Genomic DNA, 22444 nt, shown 5'->3' with positions numbered 1-22444 from the left:
TTAATGGCTTTCCGTTGGGCACGAAACTTTGCGCTTCGCTTCGTGTTTCGTGTTAACATTTAACGCACCCTAAACGCACAGCCCACCACCCATCCACCGCCTGCTCCTCTTCAGTGGAGTGGGGGATGGGGAGCGAGTGAGTGGGGGAGTGAGAGGCTCCTCTGCAGCCTGGCAAAGTCGGAGAACTGTTAACCGGGAAACTCGTGCAGACCACAGCTCGGGCGCAAGTTAATAAAACTTTATTTGCATTTCAATTCCTTTACTTGCGTTTTATATTTATTTCGATCATTTTGCAAGACAATTGACATGAAATCAAATGAGCTGAACTTTATGGGTCGGGTCATTAAAATCGAATATGTACGTATCTTGCTCGCCGCACTCGCGCGTTTTGAACACACAAAAAGCCGAACTAAAAAAAAAAAACGAATCAGAACTACAATTTTGTGATTACATTCTCAGGTTGAAGAACTCGACAATGCCCAGCAATGCGTCGAAATCGATCAGAAATCCGCAGGCAACCGATAGGGAGAACAATATCGATGATAGCTGCTCGGACACAAAGCTATCGTACTCGCACTTGGGACTCAATGCATTCTTCTCCCTGCTCGAATTGGTTATCAACTCCTCCAGCCATAATATTTCCATATATTTTTCGGTCTGTGTGGCCACGGTGACCTTTAGTGCTTTCTTCGACTTATCCTAAGTTAAAATTGCTTTAAACAGGCATAAATTAGTGTGGAGCTAATCGTTGGCTATTCACTTTTTTCTTATATTTCTTTTCTCTTTTCTCCCTCAGCGTCTTTAGGGTTGAGTAGGCCGATGGGCGTTTAGCTATGCCAGGCAGAGATCTAGCCGTATCATAGTTAACATAAGTCAATTCATCTTCATCTGTGTCATCTGCTTAATTTTTGGGGAATATGATTAGAAGCAGGGAATATCGAAGTACAAATTTCAATAATCCTTTTAATATCACTGTCATCTAAGGCCCTTCTCTATCCACACACCTTTCCTTTTCGATTAACTACACTTACCTGTGGACATCTTTGGACTTTTTTACCTAGTGTTTTGCTTAAGCAAATTTGTGATATTTTTATATTTATATAAAATATATATTATTTACGTGATTATACGATATGTTCAGGACTAGTGAACTAGTCCGAATGAGAATTTCGACTCCAGTCTATAGTTAGGTCGTTTTTGACAGCTTGACAGCATTTCCGTTGGTAAATTGTTGCACTCAATTTAAGTCTAGAGAACTTTAACTTTCGTGGAATAAGTAGAATATTTGAGATGCCGAAAATGAAATATCTTTGCCCTTGATATATGTGCAACCCAGAGCGAATGCGACTATAAGAGAGAGAAACTAGTTTGTAAAGAAGCAAATAGATCACAATAGATGTATAGCTAATATTTATTAATTTTTTCAGTATTTTTATCATTATTGTTTATAGTATAATTAGCATTCTAGGATATATGATTAAAAGGATTTGAACCAGCATCTTCTCTAGAAGACTGTGCCGCTTAAACAGCTTATCTAACAAGATCTTCCCACACAATATAACTAATGACATCGGAGTTGCTTCTATTAATGCATTAAATATTTTGTTACATAATTATCATAATAGGCAATTAGTAGTTGTGCAGTAGGTTAAATTGCATTATAAACTTTCTCTATCATTTTTGGCTTCACTTTGTGGTTTGTCTTGTCTGTTTTGGGAACGTGCCTAAAGTAACATCTAATCGCATTGGCCTCCAACATCTGTTGGTGTCCTGTTCGTAGGCTGTTATCGAGCAGCTCCTTGAGAGTCAGCTGGCTTTGTATTGTGCTCCAGCACAAGCAAGTCTCGTAAATTTAATGATGTTTTTCTGCGCTGAGTTTTTGGTGTTTGGTTGGGGCCGTGTGGGGCTAGTTGGGCATTGTGCTCTCTCTCTCTCTCTCTCTCTTTCTCTCTCTCGCTAAGCCACTTGGTGCCTAATGAAGGCGTTGATGAGACGCCGGCGCCTGCCGACGCCGACTCCGACTCCGGCTGCAAGTGTGTCTAACGTTCTAGAAATAACATTTGTTGGTAATAAATTCCAAAGATAATACACCCACTGGCTGTGCTTGTGCCACAGCTGCCGCTCCTGCCGCCTGCCGCCTGCCTCCTGCCACGTGCCACGCCAGGCGGCCGCCATAACTCGACTCAGCTATTTATTGCAGCAGCCAAGCGGCATCAGTTGCCAACTTGCCTGGCTGCTGCTGCTGCTGCTGCTGCCGCCTCAACTTGTTGTTGTTGTTGTTGCCTGCCAGCCACTAAGCTAAGCACAAATATAAATTTGCACACACACACACACACACACACAGAACCGCACACACTGAAATATTACACCTGGAATTGGCGCGGCTGAGAGGCGTTTTTCACGCCCACGCACAATAACACAAATAAACACACACAAACACAAACACACACATGCACACACACACACACACACGCGTCTCTACGCACTTGGAGCTTTTAATGAGTGTGTGTGCGTGCGCGCATATAATGATGCGTTTATTAATGCCAGTCATAGTCTTTATTAACAAGATGAGCGCCCATCTAAACTAATTTTGGGTTTTTTAATTATCAAACATCTTCTTGTGTTTCATTTAATTATTTCCAGATATTAACTAACTAGTTGATGCGGCTATCTTGGCACGCCCATCCGCTTGGATACCGCCTTGTGAACCAGCCGCCTTTTGCGACTGGCTTTCAAGTATTTTTATTTTCTGAATAAAGACATATTTTTATCAGCTAAATTATTTACAACAAATTCATATGGTAAATATTCTTACTGATTCTTTTTTACAGGTTCATTAAGTCGGAACTAGTTTGGAATAGTGCTCTGAACGGAACCACCAAAAAGGTATGCTATTTTTGATTGTATGTATTAAAAGCTCAATAGTTTATGTCTATTAGCACTTAAAAAATTAAAAGTTCTTTAAAAAAAAAGACTCTTAAATCTTAAGTTTAGCTTTGAACTAGTGAGTCTTTAGTTCAATTAGACCTAAACAAATTTGATGGGTTGAAATGTTTAGCCTACTGTGAACTCTTTGGTTTTTATATGATTTTCGACTAAGATAATATAAATATTAAATACAATTAAAAATAATGTTTTGATAACTTTATTTAAAAATCAAAAATTAACTTAAAGAAAAGATAAAGATTGAATTAAATAATAAAATTAATTAAATACATATGAAGAAGGGCAAAAAGTGATAGAATAAATAAGGTTTTTTAAATTGAGTCGAAAAATACTTAAGATCTTAAGCACAATAACAGACAATAGAAATGCTCGTTAATCAAGAACAAAATTTTTATTTTATGAACAAAATTCTTAACTTGATATATGCTTAAGATTTTAAGCACAATTCGTTCTATATATGTTCGTAAATCAAGTATTATCTTTTTATTTAAGCATCAAATTCTTAGCTTAAATTGTGCCTACAATCAAGCACACAAATTTTATTTTAAGCACAAAATTCTTAACTTGACATATGCTTAAAATCTGAAGCACATTTCGATTTATATTTGGTCGTAAATCAAGTATTTGAGGAATCAGGAATAAAATGTTTATTTTAAGTAGAAAGTTCTTAACATGAGAAAAGAAAACTTATTTCGAGCACAAAAAATATTTTATTTAAATACGACTTATAGATAGGAAAGTGTTGTTTTAGAGCATGTAATCGTCGCTACGCCCAAAGATGACAATGCTACAACTCGGCACCCGCCCCCGCGCCATCCGCCCACCTATTGCTAGGCTTTTGTTTTTGTTTTTTGTGCTTTCATCTACAACATTTGCCACTTACTCATAAGGGGCAAATGGGGAAATAGGAGCGCGGAGCGCGAAGCGTGTGTGGCACGCGGAATGGGAACATGTTGCTTCGTTTCATGGGCATGGGCGCACGGGGCGTGTCATTAGGTTACATACATTGCTGTAATTACAATTCACTGTGGAACGCACAATGCGCCATATGAGCCGAAAGGCGGCAGAACCGAGTCGGGGCTCTTACCTTACCTTGTTAGTGCGAGTATGCAAATTGGAGGCGTTCGCGGGGGCGGGCAGCTACTGTTGCTGCTGGGTCATTGATGGCAGAGTTCGCAGTAGTCATATGTGTGGATTGTCTTCGTGTGGATGCTGCCTCTCTCTCTGTGTATGTGTGTATGTGTGTGTGTGTGCGGGCTTGAGAGAAAAAAGCCGTTCACCTTTTTCAAAAACAACAACAAAATTATGTCATAAAATGTTTTTGCGTTCGCTGCTAATGTCGAGAGCTAACAGAGACAGAGAGAGAGAGTGGGAGAGAGAGAGAGAGAGGTAACGATACACCCACACACACCACACACACAGCTTGCCACAAAATGCCGCATTAAAATCACAAAATACAAATACAATATGCAGGAGGGCCACAGTCTGTGGTTTCTCCTGCCACATGCAAAACCCATAGGCGACCAACCAGCATCACCCAGAACCACCCACCGAAGCACCACCCACCGCCGGCAGCTACACGTAGCGGCAACTTTTATGTTTATGAAAAATTACGTGAAAGCACCGGCACAGTGGGCGTTGAAATTGGTGGGCGTGCCACTGTGCCAGCCAAGTGACTAACTTTTCAAAGTTGCCAACGATAAAAGGCGCTACAAATTTCGATATGGAATATTTCCCAGTTATTATCCGCAAGAACAGCTGCTTTTGACTACACCATCCAAAATCAAGGCTCTTACACGCCCGATTGCCCTGAGACCCATTTACATACTATATACATACATACATACATACATACATACATACATATGTACATGTTGCGCCCCCAACTCTGCCCCAAGCAAAACTCCCAGTCGCCGCAAATTGGGCGCGCAGGACTCTCTTCTTTGATCCATTGAGTCAGCTCATGTAAGCTGTCATTAGAGACGGAATCCAGTTGATCTCCATGTGTGTCTGCTGTTGTCTCCGATACGGTCCCCAAAGTTATGCAAAAGCCCAGAGTACATTATATGAAATATACTTTGATTTATAACATACACACATATGTACATATGTACTTACCCAAAAAAATCACAATATTCACACACGCATTGGATGCATGCATGCATATGTATGCGTACATACACATTTGGATGCTCACATTATTACGTTCAAATATACAAGCATGCAAAAATACATACATACATACTTTCATAAATGCATAAAAGCATACATACATACATACATACACATAGGCATTCATATCTATTCTTACATAGTACATATATATATAGCTAAATTCATATCTACATTTGCTCATAGAAACACTTTGGATATATGCATGCATACATATATGTATGTATACATACACACATATGTACAAACATACCTACATACAAACATATGTATGTATATGCACTCAAAGAAGAGTAAGAGTAAAAGTAAGAAGAAGTAAAAGCAATCGACGTTTAAATCTAAATTATTACTTAAAATTAAAATAAATCTGTTTTTGTGCAAATCGTTTTTTCTGTTACAGTTAAGTTTATTAATTTTTGATTTCGCATACATAGTTTCGCGTGTTTGTGCTCATCTTTCAATCGCATCGCAATAGTTGTTGTTGTTGGTAAGTTTCTCTTACGTTCCTCTCGTTTGTCTTAGCTTTTTGTTGCCCTTTTGCGCTTTTGCCTTTTGCTGTGCTCGTATGCAGCTGTAGTCGATTAACAGACAACACACTCTTGCCCTTCGTCCCGCCTGATTTACCCATCTGCTGTTATCTGCTCTCCGCGGCTGAGACCCGTTTGTTCTTGTTGTTGCTTGCGTTCTTTATCTTTATTACTTGCATTCGCATACAGTGGTTAAATATCTATTATTAGCCCAAGACTTACTTCACTTGCATATCTTATTTATTACAAAAAGGTCTTATTATAATTTAAATGATTGCACAATTTTGACGGGATCCGAGCACTGATCTTGTTTCTTACCTGTTCAAAGTTTAGTTCTAATTTATCGATTATATCATCAAGTCGATTGTGTTTTATCAACTCGATGAGACTGCCACAAAGGTAAAATGATTTGTAAGCTGCCTGTCACATTTTTGAAAACGTGCATTCAAATTTCTCCAGATCAACTGGGAAAGTCATCGCCTTATGCCTTTATGCACAGTCCAAAGTTTAAGTCGCAACTATTTTATTTTGCCCATTCGAGGTCTTTTTAATTCAATAAGATTTAACATTTTTCTCGCTAGATCTGCCAAAATTGTTAAAAAGCCTATCAATTGATTTTTATGTAGAGCTTTGAAAATAAGTTTAAAATTGATCGACAGAAAATTGAAGTTTTGCCCAATATTCTTATAGGGTGAATTCGACGATATTTACGACAGTGGGCACAATATGATTTAAGGGATCTTCTAAATACTTTTTGGAACACAGATCAGGTGGTTTATCATTATATACATGTATGTATGTATATATGTTATAGATAGAACATTTTAGAAGAGAATTCTAGGAGGAGAAACATTAAACCAAGGGGTGTTTCAGTTTTCAGGGAGGAACTTGGGCTTCTAGAGAAGATAAATAGAGCTGCAATATGTCTAATATATATTAAAATAATGTGCATTATAAAGAATTATAATAATGACAAATGTGTTTAGTGAACTGTTTAGTCTAAACTAAATTTAAATGAAATATTATAATAATAATAAACAATTGACAACTAATTTAAACAATCTATATAGCATATATTTCGAACAATTTTCCTTAACTTCTTCTTATGTGTCAAAGTTTAAATCATCCGCCGTATTATATCCGCAATTAAAAATCATTTCATAACCGTTTCCATTCATACACGATTAAAAACCCATCAAACTTATGTTTTATGATCTTATTTTAATGCTCACTTCCTTGACTCTAAGATTTAGAGCATATTTGGAGTCTAAATATAAAATTTTATGATGCGATCATATGCCAAGCAAATATGAAAAACGAAAAGAATTAAATGTCGGGGTTAAGCTTTATGACATTTCCTGTTCACAAAATCAAGGCCTTGGCCGGATCTCTATGTGCCCATAATTAGACTTTATATAATGCTAGGCATTTCCGGTTAAGAATCAGAGTCTGTATGTGTATTGCTCAGATTCTATAAATTTGACAATATTGTAAGCACTTTCCGTTTGGCTCATTCAATTTGTGGTCTGTGGATTGACTCCGTATTGTTGTCTCCTTTTTGGTTGGTTGGTCTTTAATGTTTCACCAGGCACACACATTAGAATTGCATTCCAATTGTGGTCAATGTGGTCAACAGCATGGCTCACATATCTGATTCCAAAAACTGAACCAGATGGGATCCAGACCTGGCAACGAGTATGTCCAGATGCCGGGATGCTAGGATGCCGGGCTGTTCAATGTCGACTCGTCAACGAGAACAGATATCAGAAATTAGATGAGCTCCATTCACTTCAGCTATCCATCCAGCTGAGCTGCTGCTGGAGCTGGAGCCAGTCCATCTGTCAAACATGGTGCCTGGTGACAGTTTTTGTGGCTTTTTATTGTTGTGGCTGTTGTTGTTTTTCTTTGGGGAGATGGGGTGGAATGCTTAGTTTAATTGGGGGTGTGTGTCCTCTTGATGATGTTGTGGTTACGTGTTGGCTGCTCGGGGAATGGGTCTTACATTCGGAGTTTCGGGACAGTTGGTGGAGGGGGGTGCGTGTTAATATATGAGCTCATTTCGCTATGTTCGCCGCCGGCTGCCTTCACAGCTTCCCCGCGCTACCCCAACCCACCTGGCAGTGGAGCATATGCGGTCTTTTATTACGTTTATGATAACGTGTAAGTGCAGGACTGCGGGCAGGGGGCCGTCATTAAAAACAAAAAACAACAAAAGTCAACGCGAAGACTGAGCAACAGCTGGCAGCTGCAGAGCCTCCAGCCTGCTGCTTGCATCGATCTTCTCCTTTCGCCCCGCACATCTCATTATGCTAATCATATTCATTAGCGTGCATTCGAAAAACAAAACAAAAAAAACGAAAAAACAATCCCGGCACTAACTAATTTGTCACGCTGACCGAGCTCACAGCACGCTTTGTATCGATCGAGAAGATCTTAGGTATCGACAAAAAAATACAGGAGTAAAAGCATATCTCAACACTGAAACCAAATTGAGATACTTTGATTGCCCCAACAGATCCGTCGAAAAGTGTTTTAATCACAGGTTGCAATAAATTTTTTATTCCCGAATGACACGAGCTTAGATTTAACTCAAATATTGGATTTATCCAAGATATACGGTGAAATATGCTGTACACACTATTTTAACGCTTATCCAACATTACAACAATTTACTGAGATTTTATTCTTCATCGTTAAGCTCAAAGAGAAAGCAAAATATTACGAATATTCGCTTATGTCAGTCTTTGCCAATACACTATTTAACGTATTTTCCAAAACTAAAACAATTAACACGATCAAGCAACTGAGATATATATATTTATTATCTCAGAATCTTCATCACGAATATAAAAGTGAAAGTGAAATGTAACGATTATTTGTTAAAGGCAGTCTTTTTCAACGCACAATTTGAACTCTTTTCCAACACTACAAAACTTAACTCTAAAAACAGAAAACAGAATACAACGAACATTTGCTTTAGGCAGACTTTTCGAACTCCTTTTCAGCACTGCAAAAAATTTATTTAAATGTTATTAATATAAATTAAAAAGTAAAATATAGCGAGCTCGCGCTATTGACACTCTTTCTCAACACACAATTTGCAGTTTTTATCAAAACTACAAACTGTAGTATTTGAACTATTTTCCAACACTACAAAAATACCTTTCCAGCACTTCACAAAAATAAATTTAAATGCTATTAATATAAAAGATAACCAAAATATAACAATCACTCGCAATTGGCAGTTTTTGCCAACACGCTATTTGCAGTCTTTTCCAACAGTACAATATTTTACTCGAACGATTATCGAGAAGGATTTATTTGCATATATTCTTTATCACTTAAATGGTATTAATATAAAAGAGGAACCAGTACATTGCGATCACATGTCAGTCTTTTTTAACACTAAACTCGACAAAACAGATTAAATTTCTCACTGACTGATTTACATTTAGTTTGATACGAGATCCTAATAAAATCAAAGAAAACTGTAAGCGTTTCGCAACACTCAAAACAACTCTGCAGCAATAAGAGGAGCGCCTGAAAAGCCGTTATAAATTTTATCAATTGATCAACTTCAATTGAAAATTGAAGGTTTTATTAAAATTACCGTTTTAAAATTTATAAATATTTTTCAGAAATAAAGCTATTATTCAGGTGTAGATTTCAGCAAGTGTCATACAAGCATAGGCAAATGCCAGGGCAAGCTCCCTGCGGTTATGTTTTCTGTTGTTGTTGTTTTTAATCAATGTGGCAGAACGTCGGCATTGTCGATGTGCTCATTGATAATAATAATCAAGCTAATGATGCGGCAGACGATAAGCTGCTGCTGCTGCTGCTGCTGCTGCTGCTCCCCTAAACCCAAACCCAAACCCAGACCGAAGCCGAAGCCCAGTTTCAGTGGCAGTTGGCAGTTCGAAGCCAGCGAAGCTTTTAATGATGATGTAGAACTTGACCGTTGGGTCGAGGCTGATCGCACTGAAGTGACGATATCTTCAATTGGCTCTAACATTCCTCAGCGGCCTGTCACGCAAACACAGGCACACACACTAAGCCAAGCTGAAGCTGCTGGCCACCAGCTACACAGACGACGGTCGACGGTCGACGGTCGACGGATTCTACTTATCCAACGCAATTATCTATCAACGCATCGGAGTAGGGCTGAAGAAAAACGATTGGCTCATCGAATTGGAGCGTCGGGGCGACAAGGAGCCAGTGGCAGTGCCAATGCCGGAGACAGACACAGAGACGTGGACAGAGATGGAGCCGTAGTCGATTCTAGTGCTAGACCCAGTTGGCTAATGAGTGCAATTTGCTGCTGTCTTGGCTACTAAATGCTCGCATTAGTTTAGATAAATAGCTTAATTAATACATTTTGTGTGCCCGGCAATGGGCGACGGCCAACGGCCAACGGCCACAATTACAACAATAACGAGCAGCAATTATTAGCCTAATGGCATTGTTTGATTTCCGCACCACGCACTATACCAAACCACACCACGCCACTTCGCACCACCAATGCAACGTTTAAGAGTGCCTACGAGAGCCGCTAAGTGGTTTACATTTGCACTTGGCAAAGGTTGAAGGCCGCTGCTCATAATACATATTACAAATATGTTTTCATATTTACATATATACATATGTGCATACATTCATCCACATACATACATGTATGTTGTAGCAGGTTTTATTTTACAGACTCGGATTAATTTGTAATTATTTAATTTATGTACGTACCAGGACTGCAAATCCCTTGGATTCTAAGGCTAGAGTAAAACAGCAGCATTTGCTGTTGGCAGACGAAGGTTCAGGGTATCCCCTAGTCAGGCACTCCCGACTAGAGCCCTCTTACTTGATTTATAAAGCACTGGCCATCATGGCATAAGGGGCTCGAGCTCGAACCCCTGATTCCTCCGACTAAGTTTTACTTAAATTCATATATTTTTGAATTCAGAGTTTGAATCAATAATTCCAGTCTTTGATTCAAACTCTGGTTTTGTCATACACTTCAAAAACTCATTGAAACAATTGAAACATTTTTATATATAATTTATCTCCATACAAATCAAATATGCTTAGATAATTCTTATGGATGAGGTCAATGTGTTTATGCTGAATCCGTCTGACAGATTATTTACTTTGAATAGAACTATTTTGAAGTATTTATATATGAATTGGTTTGGCTTTCGAGTTTTTGGAGAAATGCTTTGGCTTGTGGTTCGGTTCATGGCAAAAAATTATTCGCAATGCCAAGTTCAAAGGGGTTGGACATCTGCACATGCACAACTTATACCATTGAAATTTGGGCTTTTGATATTTATTTAAATTTTTAATAAGTTATGGGAAGAACTTTGTCAGAGTTGTAGACAAAATTTTTTAAAAAAGTGCGGATTAGTTGCTTTGTTTTTTATTCAAGGTATTTTTTTGTAAAGATCCTAAGATTAATTAAATATATTATTTTAATTATATGTTCAATGGTTTAAAACAGATTTTCACCAAATTTGATCCCAAGAAACGAGCACAAATTCATACTAACAAGAATATGATTTTTAAGCCTAAGATCTCATTGATTTATTCGAATAAATATATAAATTACTTAAGGAATAATCTACCAAAGAGGGTTAGAATGAATATAACTTAGCTCCAAATTTTGTTATTTTGTATATGAGAAATATACTTACTAAAAAGCCATTAATGCTCACGTAGCCGTCAGTAAGTAGGGCCAGGAAATGGCAGTTAGTTGAGCTTGGGTGCATGAATTTCGAATGTTTTCGATTTCATTTGCCCGCAGGCGTGGCAAATTGAAGCGGTTTCCCAGTTTCTAATGACTGCCTTAGATGGGCAAACAGAAAACAAAGCAATGCCGACAATCGGCATAAGATGACCAACAGACCGACAACCCGACACAGTCAACGCCCCCATGAAGACGCCACAATGGGCATGACTAATGCAAAATGCCTGACCATGCTCATAAACACCTCATCAGAGATCATTACAAAGCCTTCTACGAACGAAATTCGAATTAAATAGTTGGCAGACGGCGACCGTAGAAATTCCAAAAGTAAAATGTCTCAATAAATTTGGGGCAACCAACGTGGACGCCGACACCGACGCCGATGCCGATGCCGGCATCATCAGCATTACGATCGACACAGTGCCGCATAAATCTTCGAGCCGATCACAGCTCGTTAAAAAATTAAATTAATAAAACTTAATTTGCACATAAGGCAAAAGAACTCAAAAAACAAAAAAATATATTAAAAAACAATGCAGTCCCACAGCAAATTACCAAATCTGCGCTCCAAATTAGCTGCCCACCAGTTCCCGATTGTTGCGAGCTATTTGGGTTTTTTTGTTTCAATTTCTTTACAATTTTGTATAGAGTGTATAGAGTGTATAGTAGCTTAGTCATGAAATGTGTAACGCATAGAAGGCGACACCGAGCCCTATCATATAACTGCCTTAGAAACGATCAGTCGAAAAGTAGGCTTTTCTTTGGCAAAGTATTCTGTTGTCCGCGATATTTTCTAACTCAGCATTGACGGGGTTCACTATTCTCACATATCAGCAAAACAGTCCGGATATGTCTATAAGGGTATTAAAACTTCGGCGTTCCGAACATATACATATTATTATTTTTTTTTTTTTAATTTTTGTTGTTTCTCTCTATTTATACCCTGTACCCTCAATCAAAAGTGGGCTTTATGATTTTGTGAGAATGTATGTCACTGTCATCGCTGAACATTTAAAGTATATATAGTCTTCACTTGGATTTTGGGACGTAGCTCCTCATATTTAACTAATATTTAACTCCGTATCAACGAAACTTGAAGAAATCGATAAACATAGATTTTGCGATTCGATTTTTTGACACAAAATATAGTAGTAGAATTTAGAATAGAATAATTCAATCGCAAACTCTCACCTCGCACTTCATACTCTTCAATAAATAAGAATTTTTGGCGGCGTTGGTATATACATACTTTTGGTTGCCATATGCTAGCCTTGAATATATGCCAATGATCGAACTTTAAACAACGAAATTATTCATTTGATATGTTTGTACAGGGCATCTCTTGGTCCGGCAACAACAACTTAAGCATTCTTATTAGTTTTTCATTGTTTTTTGAGGGCGTTTTTACGGCGCAGCTTATGACGATTGTTCATGGCGATGGCGATGTCATCGCTTCGCTGCTGACAATGATCAATTTGGCTATCTTCAATGTGTCAAAACTGGCGCCAACAGAGAGGGCAACTTGCATGAGTGGTCTCTTGGTGTCATTGACTGTCACGCCCAGTTGGCACTTTTTCACAACTCCACTCTATTCGATTCAAAACTCGAATACTAATACATTCGCCTCTTCATGCTATTGTTTATATATTTTAGCTCTTAAAATGCAATTCTTCAAAGCTCTATTGTCTTCTTAAGAAAATTAGTGTAAGAAGTTCTTAAAGTGCTACTCTCCATAGCTCGATATATTAAAGTCTCCACAAATCTGAAGTGTTCATAATTTATGAAAAAATAACTTTTCTTTAATATGCAAATAGTTTTGATGCTACTTTTCAAGTTTTAAATGCTTCGACACAAGGCTCCACAGCACTTTACACAACTAAAAATTCTTATTGCAACTTACCAAGCTTCTTCACTGGACTTACAAGTCTAGTCGCAAGTCTCTTCAAGGAGGAACTCTGATACATGGAAAGTCTACAGCACTGTAAAGCTTGCTTTCCAACACTTTCCACTAGTCCACACAAGTCTCTACAACATTTAAAATGCTACTTTTCAACACTCTTCACTAGTCTATACAAGTCTCCACAACACTGTACCATTTCTAGATATTCGAAAATACCCTGTAACATTTGCTATCTAATACACTTCACTAGTCTACACTAGTCTCCATAAAACTGCTATTTTCGAGTATACCTGTTAAGCTTGCAACATTGAAAATGATACTTTCCAATACTTTCCACTAGTTCATAGAAGTTTCTACAACATTGTACAATTTCTTGGCAAAAATTTCTTCTACACAAAAAATGATATTTGTTTACCTGGAAAGCCTGAGGCACAAATCAATTACGCGCCCTCTTCAGTTTTCCACGGCTCACATTGATGAAAATCAAAAGAAAACCCAATGATGACGCCCGCCACATGCAGCGCTGCTATAAAAAAAAAAAACAAAAATGAAAACAAAATTAAAAAAAAACGAAAAGAAATGAAAACTGAGACACGGTAGTTTTTTCTTTTGACTCAATTTGGGTAAAACAAATTCATTACGCAACAACAACCACAAGAACAGCAGCAAGAACAACAACAACAACAGCAAGAACAACAACAACAACTACAACGGCAGCCACAGAGCGCAACGGATGTGGCCCATGACAAATGAAGGGCCGCCCAGCGGGCGGGCTAAGCCAATAAAGCAAAAGCCACACACAACGAGCGTCCGATGGAGTCGCCGTTTTCCAACTCGGACTTGGACGCGTCGGGTCACCTCGTCCACGGTTTAGCGTGAAAAATGTGTGAGAAAAGCCACACAAGTTGCCAACTTGGCATCTTAAGCGTATTTGATTGAGTTGCATTTCCTATCGAGCGGGCAGTGCGAGCGAGCGAGACAGAGGGAGAGGGATCACTTTAAGACTTTCCATATAAAAACAGAAACGGAAACTTTCATTGGAAAATCGGTGCGTAACCGTAGACAACTTCAAAAAATAAAAAATAAATAGAAATAAATGAAAATGAAACTCGCTTATGACGACCAAATGTTGACAAAACAAACAAATAAACAATAATCGCTGGCTGCCAGAGCCGAGACCGGCGCCAATTCAAAGGAAATCCGAGGCTCGAGGGCAAAAAAAAACAAAAAAAGGCGAAATGAGGCCAAGCGATGCTAACAAGAGCACAACGTGCACAAAGTTACGACTCAAATTACGGCAACAAGAAAATAGAGCTACAAAAAATACCGAAAATATTAGTGGAAATAAATCGACTTTAATCTGTGCGACTAGCAGATACCCTATAAAATGGTGGAGTCTACTCATAGACAATCAAATTGTCAAGATGCTTATCAAAAATATGAAATTTATCGATTTGGTAAAAAATATTTTATATTTAAGACAATCAATATTAATCATCAAGATCAATATAATTGAACCGTTTCAAACACTGAATAACAGTTTATTATTTTTGATGTCATACGAAAATATCCTCATAATACAAATAAAATGCTGAGGTGCTAATCCGAAATACGTAATCAGCCTGAACATTAACATATTTATCGATTTGGAAAACGATATTCGAAATTTTAAGTAATCGATAACAGGGTTAAAAACGGGTTTATAATTGAAACGTTTTCAAACACAGTTTGCCAGAATAACTCACACTACGAAATGAACGTGAATATCGATATTTATCGATTTGAGAAATGATATTCTACATTTTCAAAATTTTAAACAATCAAAAACAAGGTTAGGAACGGGTTTATAATTGAACCATTTTCAAACATGGAATTCTTCATTACCTTAAGTTAAACAATTTTATGAAATTAAACTTATTTCGATAGTAAAAAAATAATAAGAAATGAAATATTAAATTAAATAAAATTAAAATTAAATAAATAAATTAAATACTAAAAAATGAGAACCAAGGTTTGAACCTGGGCTTATAAATGTTGAAAATAAGTTTCACAAATCGAAAGGCAAGACGTTCCTATATCTATATATATATATTAAAGTTGATATATGTATATGAGAAAAACTATTGTGATTTACGTATTTACGTAATATATAAGCATATGCTTAAATACAAATTTTGGTCAACCCAGCTCCAATAATCCTCGCAGACAAGATGAGATCCACTCGCTTCGATATGCTGAACAAGAACGTCTTAGCCAAGGAGGCACACAGATGACTGTGACATGCTTTCGTATAACTCTTAAATGCCCCATTATGCATTTGGTGCAGTCGCAGGGTATACAAAGATGAAGCACTGAAATCGATGCCCCGAAACTTGGCTCACGAACAAAACAAATCTCAGCGATCTGCACGCTTGACATGTAAGTAACGAAATGCAGCCAGCGCCTGTCATTATCCTTTTGTGCGTTTCCTGACCGCCTGTGTAATACGAGACATTAAAAAAAAAGAAAAAAACAGGAAAAAAAGATAGAAGTAGAGTACAAAAAAATACGTAAAGGAAAGTCAAGTGCGAGCGCCCTTAACTCATTTGGGTTTTTGTGCTGAAAAACGAAAAAAAAAAAACGCAAGAGGGGCACTTGACGAGCATCTTAAAGGATAAGTGCTTGGGCTTGGCACTTGAGTGCAGGACATTTACATAAAACTCGCATTTGATGACCACATGCGAGTGGCCTTCATTTTTGGCGCCCATTAAATTAGATGCCAGCTCAAGTGGACGTTGGCCGGGCTGGGCTGGGCTGGGCTGGACGAGTCGAGTCGAGTCGGGCACGCCCTCAAGTGCATCCGCATCCATCAACGGCAACGACAACGACAACGACGAGGATGACGACGAGGATGACGATGGCAAAAGGACATGGGACACAGGACCCAGGATGCACTGCACTAATTGCCAAAAAGTGTTTGGGTCTACTTTCTTTTTTGTCCCTTGCCTCAAGTTGAAACAGTTACCAAGTATCCTGGAAATTTGATTTTCATGTTTTGGATGTTTTGGTCTCGCCCATAAGCTTGCGCTAAATTATGGTCTCAGCTAAGCACGCCTAGGTGGGCGAGCCCAACATTGTCCCAAAATAAAGCATTTGTCATTTCAATTGCAATTGCCACAAGTGGCAGCTGCATCTGCCGCGTACAGATGCCACAACTCCGAACTGATTACTTGCACGTGAAGTAATCGCCGACTGTAGGTGGGATAAAGCCTTGATATGCAAAATTATTATTCTAAAAATTATCTTTATTTTTGTGAATATGCTGGACCTGAAAAATAATTCATATTTATATTTACTTTGCTTAAATAATGACCATTTTGTAGACGACTCGTAATTTTATACCCTCGTAGAAGCTGTTATAATATTGTCGTGAAAAGTGTAACGCATAGAAAAAGAAATCTCCGATCCCATGAAGTACTATATACATATATTCTAGATCAGCATCAACATACGAGTCCGGTTGTCCGTCTGTTTCTATGCGAATTAGTCTCTCAGTTTTATAGCTATTAATCTTGAATTTCCGTTGCAGGCAGTACATACGTATGTCGGAACCGGCCAGATCGGACGACTATATCATATAGCTGCCATATGAACGATCGGTCGAAAACTAGGTTCTTGTATGGAAAATTATTCTGTTTTCTAAGATATTTTCGTCAAAATTTGACGAGCTTTTACGAGCTTCATTATCCTCACCTATAAATATTTTAATTTTTTTTTTTTAATTTTTTTTAAATATTTAAAGAAATTGTAAAATACTTGATCCGGTTCGTTTCGACTGATTTTTGGGCAACTGTTTTGGTTAAGGTCTGGGTACATATTGGAAAAAGTAAATAGAAATTCCGAACCGGTTCAAATCCATTTTGCAGCCTTGATTTTAAAAACAAGTTAGATATCAGTTGAACATAACTTGCAATAATCACCTCGGTTGACACGTGATAAATATGTTTTGTACTAAAGACTACATGAAAATGTACCAAAAACGATGAAAAGGTACCAAGTACCAAGTAGTTTAAAATCTATTTTTTTTTTGGGAAACAAGTGAAAAACGTAAATATTTAAAAGAAAATATACAAAATATTATTCAAAATCAAAGCAATTATTTTAATATATATACAGAATATTAGTGGAAAAAGTACCATATCGTAACAAAAAGTGTCACTGTACCATTGCATACATAAAGTACCTATTTTGGTGCATTTATTCGATGCGATTTTCGGCTTAGACTTCAAGATTGTCATACCAAATCCGATCTTCGCATGGAAAATACGTGTAAATAGGCGCTTAGCTCCGCCTTATATGATTCCTTCCCACAAGATGTTGCTAATGCAGCAAAAGTGGACTGTTTTATTTTGATCTGACACGCGAGTACAATCACCCAGACAAAGGCGCAGACATGGACATGCATGTGGTAGATATATAGATGCTATATATGCATGGCAGATTATTTGCTCGCATAGCATCAACTGCGCTTAGCTTAAGCTATGTATATGTATGTAGCTCCGCCATATACGATTCTTTCCGCCAAGATGTTGTTAATGCAGGCAAGTCGCGGCAATGGAATGTTTTATTTTGAACTGACAGACGAGTACGATCAGCCAGACAAAGGCGCAGACATGGACATGCATATGGTAGATATATATGTAGATGCTATATATGCTTGCATTTGCATTTCTCGCTCAGACTTTGCACGGGGATCTTGGACTTTTGGACTTGTGGCCTGTGTGGCGTCAGCTGTCTACTGTCTACTGTCTGCCGTCTGCTGTCTGCTGGCTGCTGGCATTCGGCAATCGGGGACTGCATCCGATTATTTAAGGAACGGAATCTGTTGCTAGGGCAACCAAAATAGATGCAGTTGAAAAGAATTTCCAGCCTATGTCAACGTCGCGCCATAGCTGCGCTCTATTGGCCAACCAAAAATAGAATTCTCGCCCCCAAATTGCAGAGAGGGGTCTGCGATGATTTTTCCATTTTTATATTTTCGCATTAAACATGTCAAACGCTCGTCTGGGCGTGTCTGCATCAACGTCGGCTGCAATTAATAAAGGTGCGACATGGTGAGCTCTTTGGCGAGGGGCTGGCGTGCAACTGATCGCTCAACCTTGTCTCTGGCCCCTCTCGGATGCTCTTGCTATTGTACCCCAAAATGTGTGCGTGTCTTCTCTGAAAATAGATCGAGTGCTCATCTGCTTAGCTCGGCAAGCAGGCGCTTCCTGTTCCTCCCCCTGGCTGTCTGTGTGTGTGTGTGTTAATTTGTCGCCCGCAGGCCCTGCAAATGCCAGCGACTTAAGTGGTAAGCTAAGACCCCACCCCCTCCACCTCCCATTCTCACACGCCCATGCCCTGATTCTTGTTATTTATTTGCTGCGTCTGTTTGTCATTTGATGTGGGGGAGCAGCCCTCAGTACGCGCCCCTCTTCTAAACGCCACCTTTTTATGACTTTGGCTTGCAACATTTTTCAATCTGGCGGGGGCTTACCTGCAACGGGGGGCCCTGCTGGGAGCGATTATTGATCTCTAAGCATAGATTCGTTACATATTCGTGACTATTTTTGGCTGCCTGACAACCCCCACAGCCTCAACTAAAAACACTTCCGCTGCATTGATATCACGTGCCATGCTGACAATCACCGATGCGCTGTGACTGAAGACAAGACACTTAAGTGTGGCCAGCTTTGAAAAAGAAAACAATCTTTAAGCTTTATGTCAATGAAATTTTTGCATTTTTCAAAACTCCAATTGAATTTTTTGAAACTTGAAACTATATTGGCCACATTTATTGCAGTGAAAACCTCTTAGGCGGCCGTCAAGAGGGGTGTCCGCCTTATAGAGTAAGAGCGGGTCTTATCTGATGCAAAACAGCTTGAGCGCAAATGTCCGCCCAAGCGGTAGTGTCCGCCTGGGAGGAGTGTACGTTCGGATGGTTTTAAGCTAATCAAAGTAGACTTGGGGACGATCCACTTCGGAAGTGAACTCTTCTACATCTGCATATACAAACAAGAATCTATATGCTAAGCTGGTGTGCCTGGCACAAAATCGATATTGATCGATATTAAGGAAATGGTGAAAGATATCGTAACGCGCTTGTTTATTTCAAATTCCTCTGCTAACTAGCGCTTGTAGTTTTCGAGATTGACGCGTTCCTGATTGAGAAGATATAGCCTTATGTTGCTTAACCCATTAAAACCCCCCAAAAAGGGAGCAAGTTCCAAAAAATTACTTGCAAGTTTTGAGTTGCTTGCTGAGCTGTGTTTGTGTATTTAAAAAGCTTGGCAAGTACTTGCGATATATTTGAATTGAATAAATAGAAGGCAAAAGCTCTAAATTCTTTCGGTTCGCTTCGGTTATATTTTATTTTTTTATGCACATAACCTGGTTTTTGGCTACGTGGCGATATAAATTGAAAGCGTTGCAGCTACCTATGACCAGATAAAGAGGATCAGGCGCTGTCATGTGGCAGTCGTGCCCTGCCCTGCCCACCCACCCCCCACCCCTGCCCCCTTGCAATGCTCGTTCGCGTTGCACAAAACATTTGGCGCCTGCGTTTGAGTGTGTGCCCAATCGCAGCCCCATTAAAATGTCATGGAATTTCACTTAAAATTCCTTGCAATTTTCCCATTTGGCCAAACTGCTTTTTGTTTTGTCGCTGCAGCGGCTGTGCGGGGAGTTGGGCCGGGAGTCGGGACGTAGGTTAGCCTGTGCTGCATGTTAGCTGTTGAGGTAGATGTGGCAAAAACTTTGACTGGCATTGTATTGCCCAAACACATTTGCACTGCCATTGCACGTGGAAATGAAGTGCGTGCGGTTTTCGTTTAACGTTTTGCATTGCATTTTGGCGCCGGAAAAGCTCGAGCTGCGAAAAATGCAAGCCTGTTAATATGCGTAAGGCTGCTGCTGCTGCTGTTGTTCTGCTGCTGCTATTGCTATTGCCATCCTGCCAGCTGGGCGTCCTGCCGTTTGGGTCGCATTTCCTCAACGCTGTCTTTGATAGCGCGCTGCGCTGGGCAATGCCAGGCGCGGCGGCGTCTTCGTTTGCCTCGGTTTTTGTCGCCTGTTGTTAATTGTCATTGCGTCGCTTTAAGCCGCTCAGCAGTGGCAGCAGCGTTGACGGCAACGATGCTTGTTCTTCTTGTTGCCATACCCTGCAGCCATCGAAAATGGCTAAATAGGCATTATGTTTGTCAGCAAGTGTATGTAACGCGCAGCAGAATGCACCTACCATGGTGTATATAGATTCTCGATCAGCACGACGAGCTGAGTCGAGTCGAGTTAATCAGCTTCGTCTGTCTCTGACCAGGGGCTTATTATGTGTTAGTACGGCTAATCAGGAGCTTACGGATCTTGTTCCGTTCTGGTTTTTGTTGTCGGCCCTTCGGGGTATTTCGAGGGGGCTGTGGCTTACTACCTAAGTGCTTGAAGTGGAGTTGCAACCGGGTGCTTTGATCCATAGATCGGAAGAGTTCTCAGATAGGCCTTTTGCCAAAGCCAAGGTGGAAGGTACAACCAAACAGTTGTGTCTTTGATTGTTACCTGCGGAATTGATGTTCCAAACGGGGCACTGATTGACGCTTAAAAAAATCTTTTAGTAGGATCTTATGATCGCTACAGCAGAAGCTCACGTGAATTCTATTGATGTGCATGTCTCTCCGTCTGTCTGACTGACTAGGAAATAGAAATATAATGTACATATATTCTCCTTTCTTCCTATGCATAACCATTTTGTAATTGTTTCTTACAACTGCATAATATCGATTAATATTGATTTTGAGACTTGGCTTTTCACGCATAGCTCGAAGATTATGAAACCTATAAGCCACATACCAAATTTGGTATGTGGGCTCTTTTAAACTATATACAGAAGAGGAACATGACATTTTTAGGACAAGACCACCCCCATCTTCCTGAACCTTGAAAAACAACTAATTCTTAAAGCGATCTCCTTGTGCTTTGGTATATAAATAAAGTTTAGGGCAATGCAATTTCAAAAAGGTCGGACTATGAGAGCACATTGCTCATAACGTGTGGCTAAGTTTGAACTGGCTGCTTGTCGGTGACTGCAGGGTAACTGCTAGTCGGGCACATTTGACCAGTTAAGTGCCACTCATTGCTGTTGTTGCTGTGACAGTTGCTGTTGTTGTAACTGCTCTGTTGCTATTTTCACGCGCGGTTAGCGGCCGTAATTGCATTGCCAAGTAAACGACGCACCGCATGTGAGTAGCGAGTGTGTGTGTGTGTGTGTGTGTGTGTGTGTGTGTCTGGTGTGTCTAGTGTGCGCGTGTGTGCACTGTGCGTTGGCGTAAGTGAAATTTATTTCAACAGCCCCGCCCCCGGCAGTCAGCAAACTGTCGTTTTCGCCGACTTAGGCGCACCTTGTTCTTGCCGCCTCAGCCCGTGGCCCGCCTGCACAGTGGGCCACAGGCTGCCGAAAATTGCAGCAGGGCTCAGTGTCAGTGGCAGGCACTCAATTTAATTAGATGCACGTTATATTGCATACAGCTATCAAACTGAAATTTATCCAAAAGGCTTTTAACTGCCTGGGGCGATAAGTTTGATGGCTGCCACCGACCCCCATTTGGAAAAGTAATTTCGCTCCGCTCTGAATATCACTTGACATTTGCGATTGCTTTTTTGATTGAATTCAAAGAGTTAATTGTGAACTGCAGCGCTTAGACAGCGCTAGGTTTTTCTTTTCTCTCTTACATTCATTTCATTTAATTGAATCACAACCTATTTACATGGAATAAGTCACTTCCATTAAGAAACAGTCGCTCGGATAAAGCCCACTAATCGGAGCTTAATAAGTTTTTGGGTACTTCAGTTTATTGTTTATAAACTGAAAATAGTGGTTAATATTTACTTGAAGTATTTGAGAAAGTTTTAAAAACCAGTTGTCCCAGCCTTTTCAGCTGAAAAGGGTTTGAGCCCCGTATGCCATGATGACTAATGCTATATAAAAGAAGATTAAGAAGAAGATTGATTATTGTTAACTATATCCTATGTTATATACATATATATTATATACTACTATAATAATAAACTATACTATAGAATACCATAATAGTATGCTATACTATAATAATAAATAAATAATATAATTTTAATTTCCTTGGCTGCGGGGGCAGATGACGT

General features: G+C 39.3%; 2 protein-coding genes across 3 annotated transcripts in view; one reads left to right on the top strand and one right to left on the bottom strand.

Moving 5' to 3' along the window:
• Positions 1–22444, top strand: part of rst (roughest) — a 227841-nt gene that overhangs the window by 36495 nt on the left and 168902 nt on the right. Inside the window, exon 2 of the mRNA XM_064700631.1 lies at positions 2832–2886. The gene's annotated coding sequence lies outside the window, so the exon portion shown is untranslated. The remainder of the gene's footprint in view (positions 1–2831; positions 2887–22444) is intronic.
• On the bottom strand, positions 259–1172 carry LOC135441154 (uncharacterized). Of its 2 annotated transcripts, none has more exons than XM_064700648.1 (3): positions 1032–1172; positions 761–897; positions 259–699 (listed from the first exon to the last, which is right to left on the bottom strand). In XM_064700648.1, exons 1-3 carry the CDS (start codon positions 1039–1041, stop codon positions 448–450), a joined length of 399 nt encoding a protein of 132 aa, XP_064556718.1. In that variant the 5' UTR covers positions 1042–1172; the 3' UTR covers positions 259–447. The 2 variants fall into 2 exon arrangements, with proteins under 2 accessions (XP_064556718.1, XP_064556717.1); XM_064700647.1 differs by having other exon boundaries at positions 761–900; positions 1032–1150.

This window comes from Drosophila montana, unplaced genomic scaffold (assembly GCF_035044405.1).
Source record: "Drosophila montana isolate Dmon_TW-CO22-7 unplaced genomic scaffold, ASM3504440v1 contig_1853_1, whole genome shotgun sequence".
In the NCBI taxonomy this organism is placed as follows: Eukaryota; Metazoa; Arthropoda; class Insecta; order Diptera; family Drosophilidae; genus Drosophila; species Drosophila montana.
The sequence above is the reverse complement of the archived record's forward strand: the minus strand, read 5'-3'. Positions and strand labels throughout refer to the sequence as shown.

Excerpts from the sequence above, each read along its gene's own strand:
- LOC135441154 (XM_064700647.1), bottom strand. Across the intron at positions 700-760 it reads AAAAGAAATATAAGAAAAAA|GATAAGTCGAAGAAAGCACT; the intron begins GTGAATAGCCAA and ends ATTTTAACTTAG.